Source organism: Vipera berus (assembly GCF_964194415.1).
Source record: "Vipera berus genome assembly, chromosome: 3".
NCBI classification, from domain to species: Eukaryota; Metazoa; Chordata; class Lepidosauria; order Squamata; family Viperidae; genus Vipera; species Vipera berus.
Window position 1 is genome coordinate 123,883,063 of NC_138204.1, and position 16,219 is coordinate 123,899,281.

General features: G+C 45.9%; 1 protein-coding gene across 1 annotated transcript; it reads right to left on the reverse strand.

Moving 5' to 3' along the window:
• Positions 1-1,004: 1,004 nt before the first annotated feature.
• On the reverse strand, positions 1,005-2,530 carry NKX2-4 (NK2 homeobox 4; the record flags this gene model as incomplete). Its single annotated transcript, XM_081322412.1, has 2 exons — positions 1,005-1,729; positions 2,146-2,530. The coding sequence occupies 2 exons, from the start codon at positions 2,528-2,530 to the stop codon at positions 1,005-1,007; spliced, it is 1,110 nt and encodes a 369-aa protein (XP_081178538.1).
• Between the last annotated feature and the right edge of the window lie 13,689 nt (positions 2,531-16,219).

The following is a 16,219-nucleotide window of genomic DNA, read 5'->3' on the forward strand; positions in this document are numbered from 1 at the left end:
GTACACCTTTTCGCGAAGTTTGTTCGTGCTCTTTCTGCAGGAAAACTCCTTGCGGCATTGTACCTTTGATTTAAAAAACAAATCCACAGGGAGGCAACATTATATTTGCTACGGACGATTTCATCTTCATTTCATTAGCCCATTTCCCTTTTATTGGAATGAATTGTAGTGTGCAATACAGTTGTTTGCCAATAATATAACCAAATCCCTACTAGATAATATTTAACAACAGCATCTTTGTTATTTTTTCCTCTCTTCAATCTGAACCCGAGATTCAGTGTTGTTGTTGTTTTTTAAAAGAAATTATCATTACCGGGTACAAAGATACAAGTAGGTCTCCTCCCCTCCCCTCTCCTCTCCTCTCCTCTCTGCGAATGTCGCCCCTTCTCTTTTGTGAAAATGGCGGGTAATGCTCGCCAGCCGACCTTGAGTTACAATTCAATCAGCTCTCAATCAAGTAACGACGAGATTGCACTTAAGGGGTTCCCAGATAAAATTATTATTAGCATTATTTGTAGTTCGGTTTTGGTTCACCAGAAGCAAGCTGCACTTCAGAAGGCGGGTTGTTGATCTTCTCTAGTTGCCTTTTTCAGCTAGGTGCCGCAGGGTAACCTTGTTCCTTGCCTGGAGTTACCACTTCGGGGATGGTCTGGGAGGAAACGGGGCCTTTCCTTCTTCTTCCCTGGAGCTCTTGAGAGGGACTTACTGTACAGAGCACCTATGACCGTTCCCCACCTGTGTTTTTTTTTTACTCTTGGCCATTGAAGACCCCCGTGTGGGTCGCCGGCTCTACTGGCTTTGGGTGCCCAGAGCAGCTGAAAGGAGGCGGGTGGGCGGGTGGACTGGCGCCTTTCCCTCCGCAATGCCCAAATTTAGCAGGGAAGATTCTCTGCTGAGGTTGAACCCCGAAGGGGCGGGAAAGAAGCTAGGGGAGCTGCCGATCCAGGACCCTAATACTAGAAGGAAGAAGAGCCACTTCGCGATTCGCTGGGGAGGAGGACTTACTACCATGTCCGCCCATAGAGCAAGCTGGCATTGACCAGGCCGCCGCTATAATCGACGGCAGCCGCGTCCATCTGTGCCAGGGAGCTGACTTGGCCGTGCAAGGACGGGGGGCTCGGAGACATCTCCTCCAGGTCCGGGCCTTGGCCCAGCGAAGTCCCTTGCGTCTGCGGGTGCTGGTGCTGAGCAGCGCTCCCGCCCGCCCCGCTGCTGCTGCCGCCGCCACCACCGGCGCCGGAAGCTTGGCCGCCGCCGCCGCCTGCGACTTGGCCGGCGGCGGAGGCGGCTGCGCTGTGCGGACAGGGCTTGCCGTCCTTGACCAAGACGGGCACCGCCACGCGTCTCGGAGATGCGGCTTGTGTTGGGCCCGGCGGCTGGCACAGGCTGGGTCCCTCCGGCGTCTGTTGCTGTTGCAGCTGCTGAGCCGCCTTGTCTTTGGCTTGCCGCTTCATCTTGTAGCGGTGATTCTGGAACCAGATCTTCACCTGGGTGGGCGTGAGGTGGATTAGGCTGGCCAGGTGCTCCCTCTCGGGCGCCGAAAGGTACTTCTGCTGCTTGAAGCGCCTCTCCAGTTCATAGACCTGGGCTTGCGAGAAAAGCACCCTTCTTTTCCTCCGCGGAGTGGCGTGGAGACCGGGGCCCATGGATTTGGCAGCCTCCGCGATTCCTGACAGAGCTCCCATACCGGCCATGTTCATGGCCCCGGAGGGCCCCATCAGCCTGGAAACTGAGCACACAGGGCACAAGTTAAAAGAAGTTGTCATCAAGGCCAAAAACCAGAGAAGAGGCCACTCTGAAGACAGAGACCAGCGGTCACAATCACCAGTGGCATTTTAAAATAATTTTAACATTAGTGGTTCCCGTCTAAGACAGAAGGGGACCCTCTTTCCCTCACCATTCGGCCCTGGGATTCTAGAGTATCTCTGAGCACATCCAACAATTCTCCTTCCCCTTCCCCCCCCCCACCACGCTGTGAAACTTGGGATTTTCTCACTCAGGTCTGGGAAAAAGACACTTGAGGAAGAACATTATCCCAAAGAGAGCTTCATATGGGACGCCCTTCAGAGCACACACCCCCACCCCTGGCAAAGAGAACCCCCCCAGCTGATCCAGTCCCTCCCTCTCTCGCCCCTCCCCGCTTACTCGTGGGGTACCGGGGATCCGGGTTGGCTCCATACCAGCCGGAGGCTGCTGTGCTGCTGCGCACGCTGTCTGGATAGGACGCCAGGTCGCCCACGCTGCCCAGCCCGCCGTTGCAATAGCCAGCCATTGAACCGTGAGCGAACTGCGAGACCCCCGCGTGGGCCATGGGGTGGTAGGCGGCAGTATTGTGGCCTGCCATGGGGTGCTGCTGCTGGGACGGGAGGGCTGAACTTGAGGTCTGGCGGTAGGCGGTGGCGCCCACTCCCACGCCCAAAGGTGCACCCAGACTACCCTCCATGGCGCCGAACTTCTTGTAGGTCTCCTCCATGGGACTCAGGATGTCGGAGACGGAGAAAGGAGTCGTGTGCTTGGGGCTGAGCGACATGGCTCGCCGGGCAGCCACTGGGCTCCCTTCCCGATCGCCCGGCGGACGCTGCTGTTGAGTCCAGAGAAAAAGGGGGCTGAGCGCCGTCGCCGCTGCGCGGGAACCCGGCAGGAGGAGGAGGAGGAGGAGGAGGAGGAGGAGGAGGAAGAGGGGGCGAAGAGGAGGGGGAGGTGGCGGCGTCGCGCCAGCCCTCCCTTCCCTTTCTCTCCAGCTAGCGTTTATTTTAGACCGGCGGCGCCAGGTTTACGACAGATACCGCGAGGGGCGGAGCCACACCGCTGCCCCCAGCCCCCCCCCCGCGCGGGCTCCCTCCGCCGGGATCGTTTGCCTGGCGCTCTCTCCAAGTCTGAAAAGATTGGCAGACACCCCCCCCCTCCCAACAGCTCTTCATTCATTCCCGCGCGCCACGCCGAGAGGACAGACCGACAAGGTGTTGCGGGGCTGGAGGTGCTTTCCAGCACTCCTCTGTTGACGAGTGTTGCTTTCAGCTTCAGCCTTCCCTTCCTCCCCAGCTAGGTCGGGCTCTCGACTGGAAGGCTTCCTTTCTGCCAGTTCCCGCACCGGTGGGAGATGCTTAGAGGAATAATCCAACAGATTATTCTGAATTTGGCCAAGTAAGATGGTGCGTAGGCCACTCTGGTCTCGAAGGGCGGCGGTGTCTCCATGAAGGGGGTGGGCCACTCCTTTTGGCTCCTTAGTACGACGCGGCAGTTGAAAGGAAAGCGTTGGAAACGGGGGCGGGTGTGTGTGTGTGTGTGTGTGTGATGGTTTGGGATACTAAGGCCGCCCTTCCTTACAGGGCTGAAGTGGCTGACACGCGGACAGCTAAGCGCGCTGAAGGTTCAAAAAAGGAGACTGCACGCATACACTAGGTAAAGGGTGTGACGTGCTGAACTACAAATACCCGCTTGAACTAGTTGGTTACAAGATGGGGAGCCATCCCGACTTTTTTTTCAAGAAAAGGGGGGAAAGTAGGTCAAAGAATGTTTTAAAAGTACGAGCGACCTTTCCGCTCCAGCGGCGTCGGCATGATGGGAACTGCCGTTCCACACATCTGGGAAGCTTCAGAGTGGGATACTGGTATACAGTAACTGCACGGTGCTTCAAGAAGACCCAAGAATGCGGACGCAGCCTTGCGAAACCGAAGGCTGGCACTGGCGACAGAATAATGTATAGGAAACGCTGGCTCAGCCTCTCAGATCCCGGTTTATGGAGACAAGGCAAGAGACTCCCGGGCAGAGAGCAAGACTGTCTGTCACCCAGGGAATCGTGCCAAAGATCAATATTGCTTCTTGTCTACAACAGAGTTGATCTCCGAGCTTCGTGGTGCTGATATCGTTTGGGAGGAAATCCCATGGTAACAACACAGGCTTTGTTCTGGCCTTATCCTTGAGAGAGCGCTACTTGACTGCTCTTTAGAAGGCCAGATCCTGAAGCTAAAACTCAAATACTTTGGCCACCTAATGAGAAGGAAGGACTCACTGGAGAAGAGCCTAATGCTGGGAAAGATTGAGGGCAAGAGAAGACGACAGAGAATGAGGTGGCTGGATGGAGTCACTGAAGCAGTAGGTGTGAGCTTAAATGGACTCCAGAAGATGGAAGAGGACAGGAAGGCCAGGAGGAACATTGTCCATAGGGTCGCGATGGGTGGGACACGACTTCGCAGACGTCCTCGGTTACTGAAGTTTCTAAGTGTGGAACGAGACCTCTGCTCATCGCAGATAATTGTATAATTGTACCAAGTCCCTGGGAATCCTCTTTCTCCCTTGTAGTTGGAAGAACCAGACTGACTAAGAAACCACACACACACACACACAACCCCAATCAGGCCAATAACAATTTGTTTAATAAGTAAACAACACAACAAATTTAATAAACAAATTTAATAAATGAACAAATAACATTAAAGTTGTCACTGAGCAAATATTGGCCTGAAGATAACGACCCCCAGCCAGAAGTTCAAGGCACGTGCTTTACAAGACTTAGAATGTTGCCCATAATCTGGACAAGACGGTTCTTTTTATTAAAGAGAGAGGGTTGAGAGGTGCGTTAAACCACTGATGAAGAAAGCCGGGTAGAGGATGCAAAACAGCTTTGCCTTTCAGAAGTCCAGCTACAACTGGCGAACAATGTCCTGGGAGAAAATGAATGGGTTTCCATTAAACAGCTGGACTTCCTGAAACTTGCAGCTGAAGAGCGGGAAGACAGCCAACGAACGATTCCTTGAACTAGTAGACCCAGTGGCTGGAGAGATGTTAACTAGGCATCTAAATCAGACGGACCTAAAAGCGGAAGTCCCCTTTTGCTTCTTTTTGTTTGACAAGTTGATCCTGAAGTGAAGGTAGGCTGGACTCTGGGCTCCTGGCTTGAGCTGAAGCTCAATGGGGAAAGTGCTTTTTCCCCGCCTCCACTTCTGGGATCACGGAGAGCTACTTCAGATTTCGTAGGTTGAGGGGTTTTACACCAATTCTCATAGGCAGAGAACAAGACCGGGTGATACGGGACCCCGTAGAGATTCCCCTTGTCCTGTTCTCGTTTATCAGGATGAACCAAAGAAGGTGAGTTCCTTCCCGAATTCCAATGAGTAATCTTGAGTGATAACGAAGCAGGGAGACCTAGCGCTGATGATACACCAAGGACCCACCGTAAGGTCACAGCTCTTGGGTTAGGGAAAACACTGCCAAGGCAATGCCCACGCTGCTGGCGGTCGTGAGAGGGGAGAGAGTGCTCAGCTTGCAAGACGAGAGGGGAGGAGGTCAGGCCGCCCTGCAAGCGCCGCGTTCCGTTCTGAAAGCAAGCCGTATTTTTATTTATTTATTTTATTTTAATCCCACTTATATCCCGCCCTTCTCCGAAGACTCAGGGCGGCTTACAATTTAAGCACAAACCAATGTGCTTAGCAATATGCTGTATGCTGTAATATCCCTCCGCTTATGCAAAAGTGAAGAAGTAGCCTCCCCTCCCCAAGCTTAAGTAAGATATATTAATACTTTACGGTGTTTCACAGAAAAGGAGCAGGCCCCAAATAGGAAGAGTCGGCGGCGCTAAAATGGCCGAGAGGGAGCTAGGCGCGTGGAAAACAGGCGCGCGCGCTTCCCCATTCGCGCGCGCTCTCCGAGCACGCCCCCCCCCCGCCAGCCCGAATTCCCGGGGAGGGGGGGGCAGGTGCGCTGCTAAAAAAATAAAATAAAAATGGCTGACCAGCTTACGGGGTGAAACAGCCTGAGGCGCCTGGAATGCAGGTCCGCATTGGGTTTCACCCATAAACTGTTGGCGTTTTCTGACTAAAACAACTTTTCTGCAACATCCCAACAACACTAGACTGCAACTATTGTTTGGCCAACAGTACTTCAGATGCAGATGGGACCCACTTGACTGTTCTGTTTGACAGAGGGGGGACATGTGGGCAAAAAAAAAAAAGAAAGCCGGCAGGAGAATATTTGCCTAGGGTGGCTCAGACTGGTTTCCGTTTCCGAGAGTCAGAGTCTTTTGATGTGGAAGGGATCTTTCTCTCGCTGTTACAGCTTGAAGTGGCACAGCCTAGACGGGTGTTTCTATTGTTTAAAAATGCACAACCACAATATATATATATATAGGCCTATCTTTCTCAGGGCTCTTATGATACAGAGCTCAAGTCAAGAGTTAAGTTCTTTTGAGGATGAGGAGCAGGAATGCCCCCTCCCCCCAATATTTTAAGACGCCTCAGAAGAGTGTTCAACCCATATTAAAACTATTTTGCTGAAATTAATGTATGCTGTTTAACTTACTTAATTTTGGCTGAAACTCAAACTCTAGAATACAAACTTACATAAGCAATTTTGTCAAGCTTTTCTTTAAAATGTATCGACACATTTGTTGCATATTTGGTCAATGTCTGGGGGAAGGTATCGCAGGCCAAATGACACCTAGATAAAGAGGTGGAAGGGTTTGTTTTTTGTGGGTTTTTTTGCCTTCCAGAAACGGAGAGGACCATGAAATATACAAGTTTAACTTTCTCATAATGTCCCCAAATGAGTTTCCTGTGCACATATTCCTTCCCATAGGTTGATTGTTAAAGGCAGGTTTCCCATTACTTATTCCAATATTTCAGATTTCTTTTCATAATTTGCACCTGAAAAAAAGCAGAGCAAAATACTTCCTTATTCTGCTGATTTCTCACTAAAACTGAGGTGGCTTAAAGGTGCTACCTATTGTTTCTTCTACTTCTGTTTTGTTTAGAGCACTAGAGGCATAATCCTACAACAAGTCTGCACTTAGTTTGAAAGCTTCCCTTTGCTTTGCCTGGGTGGGGGAGGGAGTGGAAACATTTAATACTCAGTTTGAGAAGAAATGGTTTGTTTTAATCCTCCATCACTTGGGTTCCTAAGAAGAGATTGGACAGCCATTTGTCTAGAATGTTATAGGATCTGCTGCTTGAGCAGGAGGTTGGATTAAAAGGCTTCCAAGGTCTCTCCCAATTCTATTATTCTCTATTCTATTCTATAATATTTTTAGAGATCTCATCACATATTGCAACATATTAATCCCAATAGCATAAAAGCCCGTTTAACTAAAAACAACATTTAAAAAGAGATGCCTTTACCATAGAGACCATAGTTGTTCACATATTTAACAGTTCCGCTATATTATTAGAAAAGCATGTTGGGTATATTTGTCTGGTATCTTTGACACAAACAGGCCTTATCCAAGGAAGGGTACACTCCAGATAAATAATCAATTGTGCTAGCTGTGCATTGCAAGCTGCCCTGTCCACATGAGCTGCCTCAATCAATGGGGAAAATCACAACACAGACTTACACTGGGAAGGAAATAAATAATGACAAACTGCTTCCTTGCTGCTGCCTAGAAAACTACATAGACAATCCATGAAGACATCAGGAGTTGAATTCAACTGGAGACTTCATCTTTATCTAAAAATACTTCAGATGATAGTTTTTGGCTAATGCCTTACCAGTCAAATAAAATAAACCCATATTTGCTCAGTATTCATCCCCATTTAGTTCAGTGGTGTGTATTCTCAAATCAGTAGCTGTAGGACTGCAGCGTTAATGTTTCATAAGTACAATTGGGTATTAGAGTGCTCTGTAATTTGATATAGTCTTCCACATACTAACTTTAATGCTTCCTTACACCAATCGAATACTCCTGAACCTTCTTTTAGAGTCTTATTTTTATATATGCTTTCTTTTTAAATATATCTTCTAGTTTTTCATGATTTTTGATCTATTTTCTATGCTTTTTAATTGAATGCAGCCCATGCTCCTTATGCTTGTATATGTTCAGGTGGAATTATGCTTCTTGGATAGATTGGATATAATTGGCCTTGCATTGGTTCTGTCATGTTCTTAAATGCTACATTTACGTTGATAGAACTTCTGGACTAAAAGGATTTTTTATGGTAGGTTTAGGAAATAAAATGGATTTTCTTTACACATTTATACCAGTTGCCTTTATATTTCTATCCCTCTCTTTGTAGTTGGTGCTCTGCAGATTGCAATGGGAATGAGAACTGTGGCGATAGAGAACGCATGATCTGCTCCCTTCCAAACTACTAAGATGAAAAGTGTGTAAATATTTAACTTTTTCTCTAAAGGCTAAAATGGGATGGGAGCCTTTGGGCCAGAAAGCACAACAATAAAATAAATACAGCTGTAATTATCAATAAAAATTTAAAAATAATATTATATAAAATACATTATTATAGTAACTGTAGTACAGATGCAATCGTCAAAATTTGTGCTACACCTAAACCCTAAATAGGAGAGATGCAAGAAATTATAGCACAAAATCAGACAATCTGGAAAGATATGTCAGGGCCCTGGTCAAATAGAAGCAGTGACAGATAGACATTGTGCTCTCTATCAGGTTATTTCTTTAAAATGGAATAAATATATATCTTCCTTGATTCCTTGTAGAGAGAACAACAAAGAAGCATATGATTTAAGGATTCCCCAGAGCCACATGGACATAAGCACTGCTGAAAAGAGATGTTTATATACTGTCCCTACAACTGCGGAGTACATCCAGGCTGGCCAAGCTGAAAGCCCAATGAAATTTCAGACTTAGAATTGGAGAAAGATAAGACACTTCCACAGGCCCATTTGAAAAGAATCCACAAACCGTGTAGTTGAATACTAGGCTTAAAGTGGTTTGAAAATCAATGTCCCAGACTATCTCTAACCACAGAACAGCATCCTTGATGCATCTTGGAACTGTGAGTATTGCTATTATTAATTTGGACTGGACAGCTTTCATGATATTAAACTTTGTAAAAATGCAAATTGAACACCATAAGGAACCTGGGAGATGATCTTAGCAAGAAAAAACTTGTGAGATTAAAATATCCTTTCCTCCTTTCAACAGAAGAACCTTAAGACACTATGGAGCTACATTGGGTTACACTTACCTGTTAAGATAAGGAAGCCTAGGGCACCCCAAGTTTTTATAAATACATACATGCTCTATTGGAGGGGGGGAAATTCACTGATTTGCCACTTATATAACGTACTGTTATGTTGTGCAAACACCAGCACATGATAATTTACTGCAAGTTAGGCAAATTAGGCAAAAGGAAGCCAGTGCCCTCAATGCCTTCTCATTTCCACTTGGAAGACAGACAAAATGACTCCAAAATGACTTGGGAGGTAGTGATCATGCAATATTGGAATTCAACATTATGGAAGCACAAGCAATAGAACACAGTCAAACTAGAGTCTTGGACTTCAAGAGAGCTAATTTAAATAAAGTTAGAGAAGGCTTGGGAAGGATTCCACGGATGAGAATCCTCAAGGGGAAAACAACTCAAGAAGCTTGGGAAATTTTGAAAAGTTAGATAATAAAATCCCAGTGTAGCACAATACCAACAAAGAGGAAAAATAACAGCTCTCAAAAGAAACCAGCATGGCTGCATAAAGAACTCTGATAAATTGAAAGATAAAAAGGACAAGTATAGAAAGTGGAAAGAGGGGCACATAACTAAGTCAGAATATCAGCAAATAGCCCAAGCCTGCAAAGAAGAAGTGAGGAAAGCTAAGGCTCATAATGAACTAAGGCTTGCGACCAAAGTCAAAAATAACAAAAAAAGCTTCTTTCAACATATAAAAAACAAGAAAAAAAGTGAAGGAAATGATTGGTCCATTAGTGGGGGAAAGTGGCAAGAAGGTGACAAGCAATAGGGAGAAAGCAGAACTATTTAACTCGTTTTTTGCATCTGTCTTTACACAAAGGGAAAAAACAGACCAACCTATCAAAAATAGTGCCATAAAAACAGAATAGAAACACAAGTTAAGAAAGGCAAGAAAATGGTAAGTGAGCACCTGTCCAGCCTAGACAAGTTCAAATCACCAGGACCAGATGGATTAAACCCCAAGGTTCTCAAGGAACTGGAAGATGTGATCTCAGAACCACTGAACTATATTTTTCAAAGATCCTGGAGCACCGGGGAACTACCAGAGGACTGGAACAGAGCTGATGTAATTCCCATCTTCAAAAAAGGGAAAAAAATGGATCCAGGAAATTACAGACCTATCAGCCTGACCTCAATACCTGGGAAGATTCTGGAAAGGATAATAAAAAAATGAATTAGTGAACACCTAGAGGCAAACAAAGTCATTACTAAAAGCCAACGTGGGTTTGTCAAAAACAGATCATGCCAGACAAATCTTATTGCATTCTTTGACCAAGTGACAAAATTAGTGGATCAGAGGAATGCTGTGGATATAATTTACTTGGACTTCAGTAAGGCATTTGATAAAGTAGATCACAACCTACTACTCAATAAGATAGAAAAATGTGGGTTAGACAGCATCACTACCAGATGGATTCGTAGCTGGCTGACCAGTCATACTCAGTGTGTGGTCCTCAATGGAACCGCATGTACATGGAGGAAAGTGTGCAGTGGGGTGCCCCAGGGCTCTTCAACATCTTCATCAACGATTTGGACATCAAATTTGCAGACAACACCAAGCTGGCAGGAATAGCCAATACTCCAGAACACAGGCTTAAGATACAGGAGGATCTGGACAGACTTGAACACTGGGCGCTATCGAACAAAATGAAATTCAATGGTGAAAAAAATAAGGTTCTAAATTTAGGTAAGAAAAAACAAATGTACAGGTATAGTATAGGGGATATGTTGCTCAGTAGTAGTAACTGTGAGAGGGATCTCGGAGTCCTAGTGGACAATCACTTAAGTATGAGCCAGCAGTGTGCTCAGCTGCCATAAAAGCCAACACAGTGCTGGGCTTCATTAACAGAGGAATAGAATCAAGATCACGTGAAGTATTAATACCACTTTACAATGCCTTGGTAAGGCCACACCTGGAATACTGCATCCAGTTTTGGTCACCACGATGTAAAAAAGATGTTGAGACTCTAGACTCTAGAAAGAGTACAGAGAAGAGCAACAAAGATGATTAGGGGACTGGAGGCTAAAACATATAAGGAACGATTGCTGGAATTGGGTATGTCTAGTTTAACGAAGAGAAGGATGAGGGGTGACATGATAGCAGTGTTCCAATATCTCAGGGGCTGCCACAAAGAAGAGGGAGTCAAGCTATTCTCCAAAACACCTAAAGGCAGGACAAGAAGCAACAGATGGAAACTAATCAAGGAGAGAAGCAACCTGGAAATAAGGAGAAACTTCCTGACAGTTGGAACAATTAACCAGTGGAACAACCTGCCTCCAGAAGCAGTGAATGCTCCAACACTGGAAGTTTTTAAGAAGAGACTGGACAGCCAATTGTCTGAAATGGTATAGGGCAGTGGTGGCGAACCTGTGCCACAGGTGGCACGCAGAGCCCTCTCTGTGGGCACACATGCTGTCGGCCCAGTCCTAGGCCTTCAGCTAGATTTTAGGCCTCCGCCGCCATGTGGGGGGAAAAAAGGTTCAATCAATCAATTTCAACTTATGGGGGGAAAAAAAGATCACGCAAAGTTGGAATTGATTGATTGAACTTTTTAGTCCCACCCAGTCTGCTGTTACCACTGCAGCCACGCCCACCCAATGGGCCACGCCCACCCAATGGGCCACGCCCAACCGGCACTCAACAATACATAACTGGGTTTTGAGTTGCAGTTTGGGCACTCGGTCTCTAAAAGGTTCGCCATCACTGGTATAGGGTTTCCTGCCTGAGCAGGTGGTTGGACTAGATGACCTCCAAGGTCCCTTCCAACATCATCATCATTATCATCATCATCATTGTTGTTGTTGTTGTTATTATTATTATTATTATTATTATTATTATTATTATTATTATTATTATTATTAAGCAAAGCTGGAATTGTGGGGTCCTTGATCCTCTCTGAGCTTGGTTGTTTCCTTGCAGACATTTGGTTACCCAAACTAGGTCACATCATCAGTGCTAGTCCTGGAATTACATGACCTGCTAACCCTGAGAGTGAGGATTAGAAGACGGGAACTGTCCCCTGTAGGCCTCTCATTTCACATACCAATGTTCCCATGTTAGAAAAGGAAGTCTGAAGAAGCTTTCTGTTCACTTTCATGTGAGGAAGACCCTCATAGAGAAAACAGAATGGCTGAAAGTGCGGAGGATTCTGTCCATGCACACATATATATATATAAATGAGCAAGTCAGGGTCTAAGGCTAAGCCAGGAGTAGGCAACCTTGGCTCTTTTATGACTCGTGGACTGGCTCAGGAATTCTGGGAGTTGAAGTCCACGCGTCATAAAAGAGCCAAGGTTGCCTGCCCCTGGGCTAAGCAGTCAGGGATAGGGACACTACACAGGAACTTTGCTGAACAGCCCTTTCTGATTGCAGCTCCTCCCATGGGAAAGCAGATTTATGTCTATCTAGAACTAGGGAAATGTTGAGAAATGAGAATAAGCTGTAATTGTTTCAGGAGTTAAAATTGCCTTTTGCAACTGATCTGAATGCTCCGAAGGACAATGAATAATTTTAAATGCCTTATTTTTGTAGGTCAACCCAAGAAATTTTGCTGCCTGAAGAAGAGTGTCCAATCAAAAAATTATCATTGTACAAAGCAAAACACGTTATTCTGCCAGTGGACAGACCCACAATGCCATCTCCCCTTTTGGGACTAGAATAACCAGTCTTACCTTATATGATGGGGTTTGATGACAAGAAGAGTATCCAATGGGTGTGATCAGAAAGGTCAACAGGGGGCTATGCTGCTGCAATCAAAGTTCTTCCCCATTTTTTAATGTGAATTACATCTGTGACGCACATAAAAATAGGTAGAGCTTTAATCGTACCATTGTGGTCATCATTTTTAAAAATCATAATTTATGGATACCCCTAGATCAGACATGTCAAACACAAGGCCCGGGAGCCAGATCTGGCCCGCGAAGTGGTTTCATGTGGCCCGTGAAGCCATCCTAGAAACAGTGAGGGAACGGCCCCTACTGCCTTGGCCCTGGCCCAGAGACCCTCCTTCTGCCAGAGACCCTCAGATCTGTCCCACTCCTGCCCAGGCCCCCATAGGCACCCTTGATGCGAACGATGTAGAGCTGGCCATGCCCACCCAGTAGGCCATATGCACTCTAGCCACACCCACCCAGTAGGCCACGCCCACCCTGGCCACACCCACCCAGCCCCCTGAGGGCAACCGCAATGCTGATGCGGCCCTCAATGAAATTGAGTTTGACACCCCTGCCCTAGATGATAGGATATCATGAAAATGAAATATCTTGGGCTGGCTCTACAATTTCCCATCATGTTTCAACAGTGTTGTGTTTTTGTTTTGTTTTTTTAAAAAAACCTGTCATTTCCTCATGAGGAATATCCCCCATTTAATTTATACCTTTTTACCATTTCTCACCATTAAGAATAAGTTAATTGTTTCATAGCAAGGACACACAAAAGGAATGATTGGCCCATGTTACAGTAAACATGCAAATTAAGATTCAGTAGAAATAGATGCTGGTTGCTTGAAATTATGTGGTCAGAAATAATAGGTAAAACGTAAAGATTACCTAGTCCAGTTGTGCCCAACTCCAGGGCGCAGTGTTCACCTCTGTTTCTTGGAGGGAGACATGAGGAGTCAGCATTGTCTGAAGGCATTTTCCATGGTCATGCTGAAGGTACATGGAATGCTGTTTCCTTTCCACCAATGTGGTACCTATTTATCTACTCACATTTGCATGCTTTCAAACTGCTAGGTGGGCAGGAATTGGGGCAAAGAATGAGAGCTCACCCTCTCTGCGCTGCCAGGGTGTTGTACCTGAGTTGTCAGCTTTCCAGATGACAAGTTCAGCATCTTTAACTGCTGAGTCATTGCAACAATAACAACAAACAACAACATAATGATAATGACAACATCATCATCATCATCATCATCAACAACAACAATAATAATAATGTGGCAAGTTCAATGACCTGATTTTCAGTTGCTTGAACAGGGATGAGATTAAGGTCCTGTCACAAGGATATAGCACAGAAAAAGACATTGGGCATGTTTGTACCATGGCCAGGCTCAAGCAATAAAAGGCCCTATGAAGTATGTACCACTTTTCCAATTAATAAAGATGTGAGTAGAGTAAAGTGAGTATGCACAGTTGAAAACAGCCTCTGTAAGCCTTGCCAATGATATGACTGCACCGAGGGGCCACCTCTTTCAAAGGCTCTGCACAGTTTATTTATTTTATTAAACTTATATACCGCCGTTCTCCCGTAGGACTCAGGGCGGTTCACAAGGTTTTTTAAAACAATGCAACAAGTTACAAAAATTAAAAACAATTAAAATAATTACACTAACCTTGAAATAAAAACCCAATTCCAATTAAAAATACAATTAAAACCCCAGTTAATACTCTCAGTCTAGGCCAGAAAGCTCGAAGAGCCAGGTCTTCAGGTCCTGGCGGAATGAGTGAAGGTCAGGGGCAGTCCTAAGCTCCACAGGCAGCTGGTTCCAAAGGGCCAGCACACCCACAGAGAAGGCCCTCCCCCTGGGTATTGTCCGCCGGCAATCTTTTACCGGCGGTACCCTGAGGAGACCCTCCCTGTGGGAGTGCACAGGACGAAGGGAGCTTGATGCCGGCAGCAGGTGTTCCCTCAAATATCCCGGACCCAAGCCATTTAGGGCTTTATAGGTCATCACCAGTTCTATAGTCTTGGATGGGAAAGGATATATGTGTTATGATCTGGGACACACCCTTTGATGATTGCAGATTGCTGGATGAAAGACATAGAAGAAACATCACACCTTCAAAATCTGTCCCATTTATGAGCAAAATCAAATACCTATAAGGTTGTGCAATTATGGTGTCTGCACAAGATCAGATTTCAGACCAAAAAGAAAGATAAATCTACTTTCTTCCAGAAATTCAATCCTCCATGCGGGAATTAAATAACAGCAGGTCATCAAGGACTTGATAGTGCTAGATAAATTGCTTTAGCCTGGACAAGTAAGAAGTCATGAAGTCAAGAAGTCATATGCAGCACTCTGCACACTGCAGAACACAGAATTCAAGCCATTGTTTTTTGAATCTTGTCACTAGAATGTTCTTGCTCCACATTTCAATGGTTCTGTCTAGTCAAATCAGTGCTAGATTATGTCCTGCTGATTTTAGTCTTTACAATCAAACATACTTACCCACGGTAATGGGTAAATTAGGGTTGACTCAAACCCTAGCATGAGTCTCTTTGTGATGAAGATGGGTGATCTCCAAATTGGATGGTTGGTCGGTTGGTTGGTTGGTTGGTTGGTTGGATGGATGGATGGATGGATAGATAGATAGATAGATAGATAGATAGATAGATAGATAGATAGATAGATAGTAGATAGATTTAGATAATTTTGCTAGTTCATCCAGGACACTGAACAATGCTAGCCATACCATCTATGTTTGCATAACACACTAGAACAGACATGTCAAACACAAGGCCCGGGGGCCGGATCTGGCCCGCAAAGTGGTTTCATGTGGCCCGCGAAGCCATCCTGGAAACAGTGAGGGAATGGCCCCCACTGCCTTGGCCCTGGTCCAGAGACCCTCCTTCTGCCAGAGACCCTCAGATCTGTCCCACTCCTGCCCAGGCCCCCATAGGCACCCTTGATGCGAACGATGTAGAGCTGGCCATGCCCACCCAGTAGGCCATACGCACTCTAGCCACACCCACCCAGTAGGCCACGCCCACCCAGGCCATACCCACCTGGCCCCCTGAGGGCAACCGCAATGCTGATGCGGCCCTCAATGAAATTGAGCTTGACACCCCTGCACTAGAACAAAAGGTAGCTGTCTACTTTGTGCTTTAGAGTTTCCTGTGAATGTAGCAGTCCAGCTATATAGCTTTCCTCCCCATTACTCAATAATATTTAATGAGCACACACAGGAATCAACTGAGGATTCAAAGTAGGCTGTAGATTGGAAATTCTAACTGACCTGTCTTCCTCCTAGAGTAGACCAACCCACAGAAATATCTATTTGTCAAATCCTCCTTTATCTTTTAGTAGCATGGAACCAGTTTTAGAGGTCTCTTGGCACAAAGTCCAGGTGCCCTCTTTGGAAAATTCCTGGGGTTAAATTCTTAGGATTTAAAATCTTGACTAGTTAAGTCAGCGGTCTGGTTCATATTTCATGCTAAGCCATAGTGTGATTTGTTTGCTTTTGGCTTAGCATGATGTGTAAGATCAGCTAGTATGATTATACAACACACACACTATTGTGTATGAATTTGGCCTAGGTAGCACAATGTCAGAAAACATTTTGCA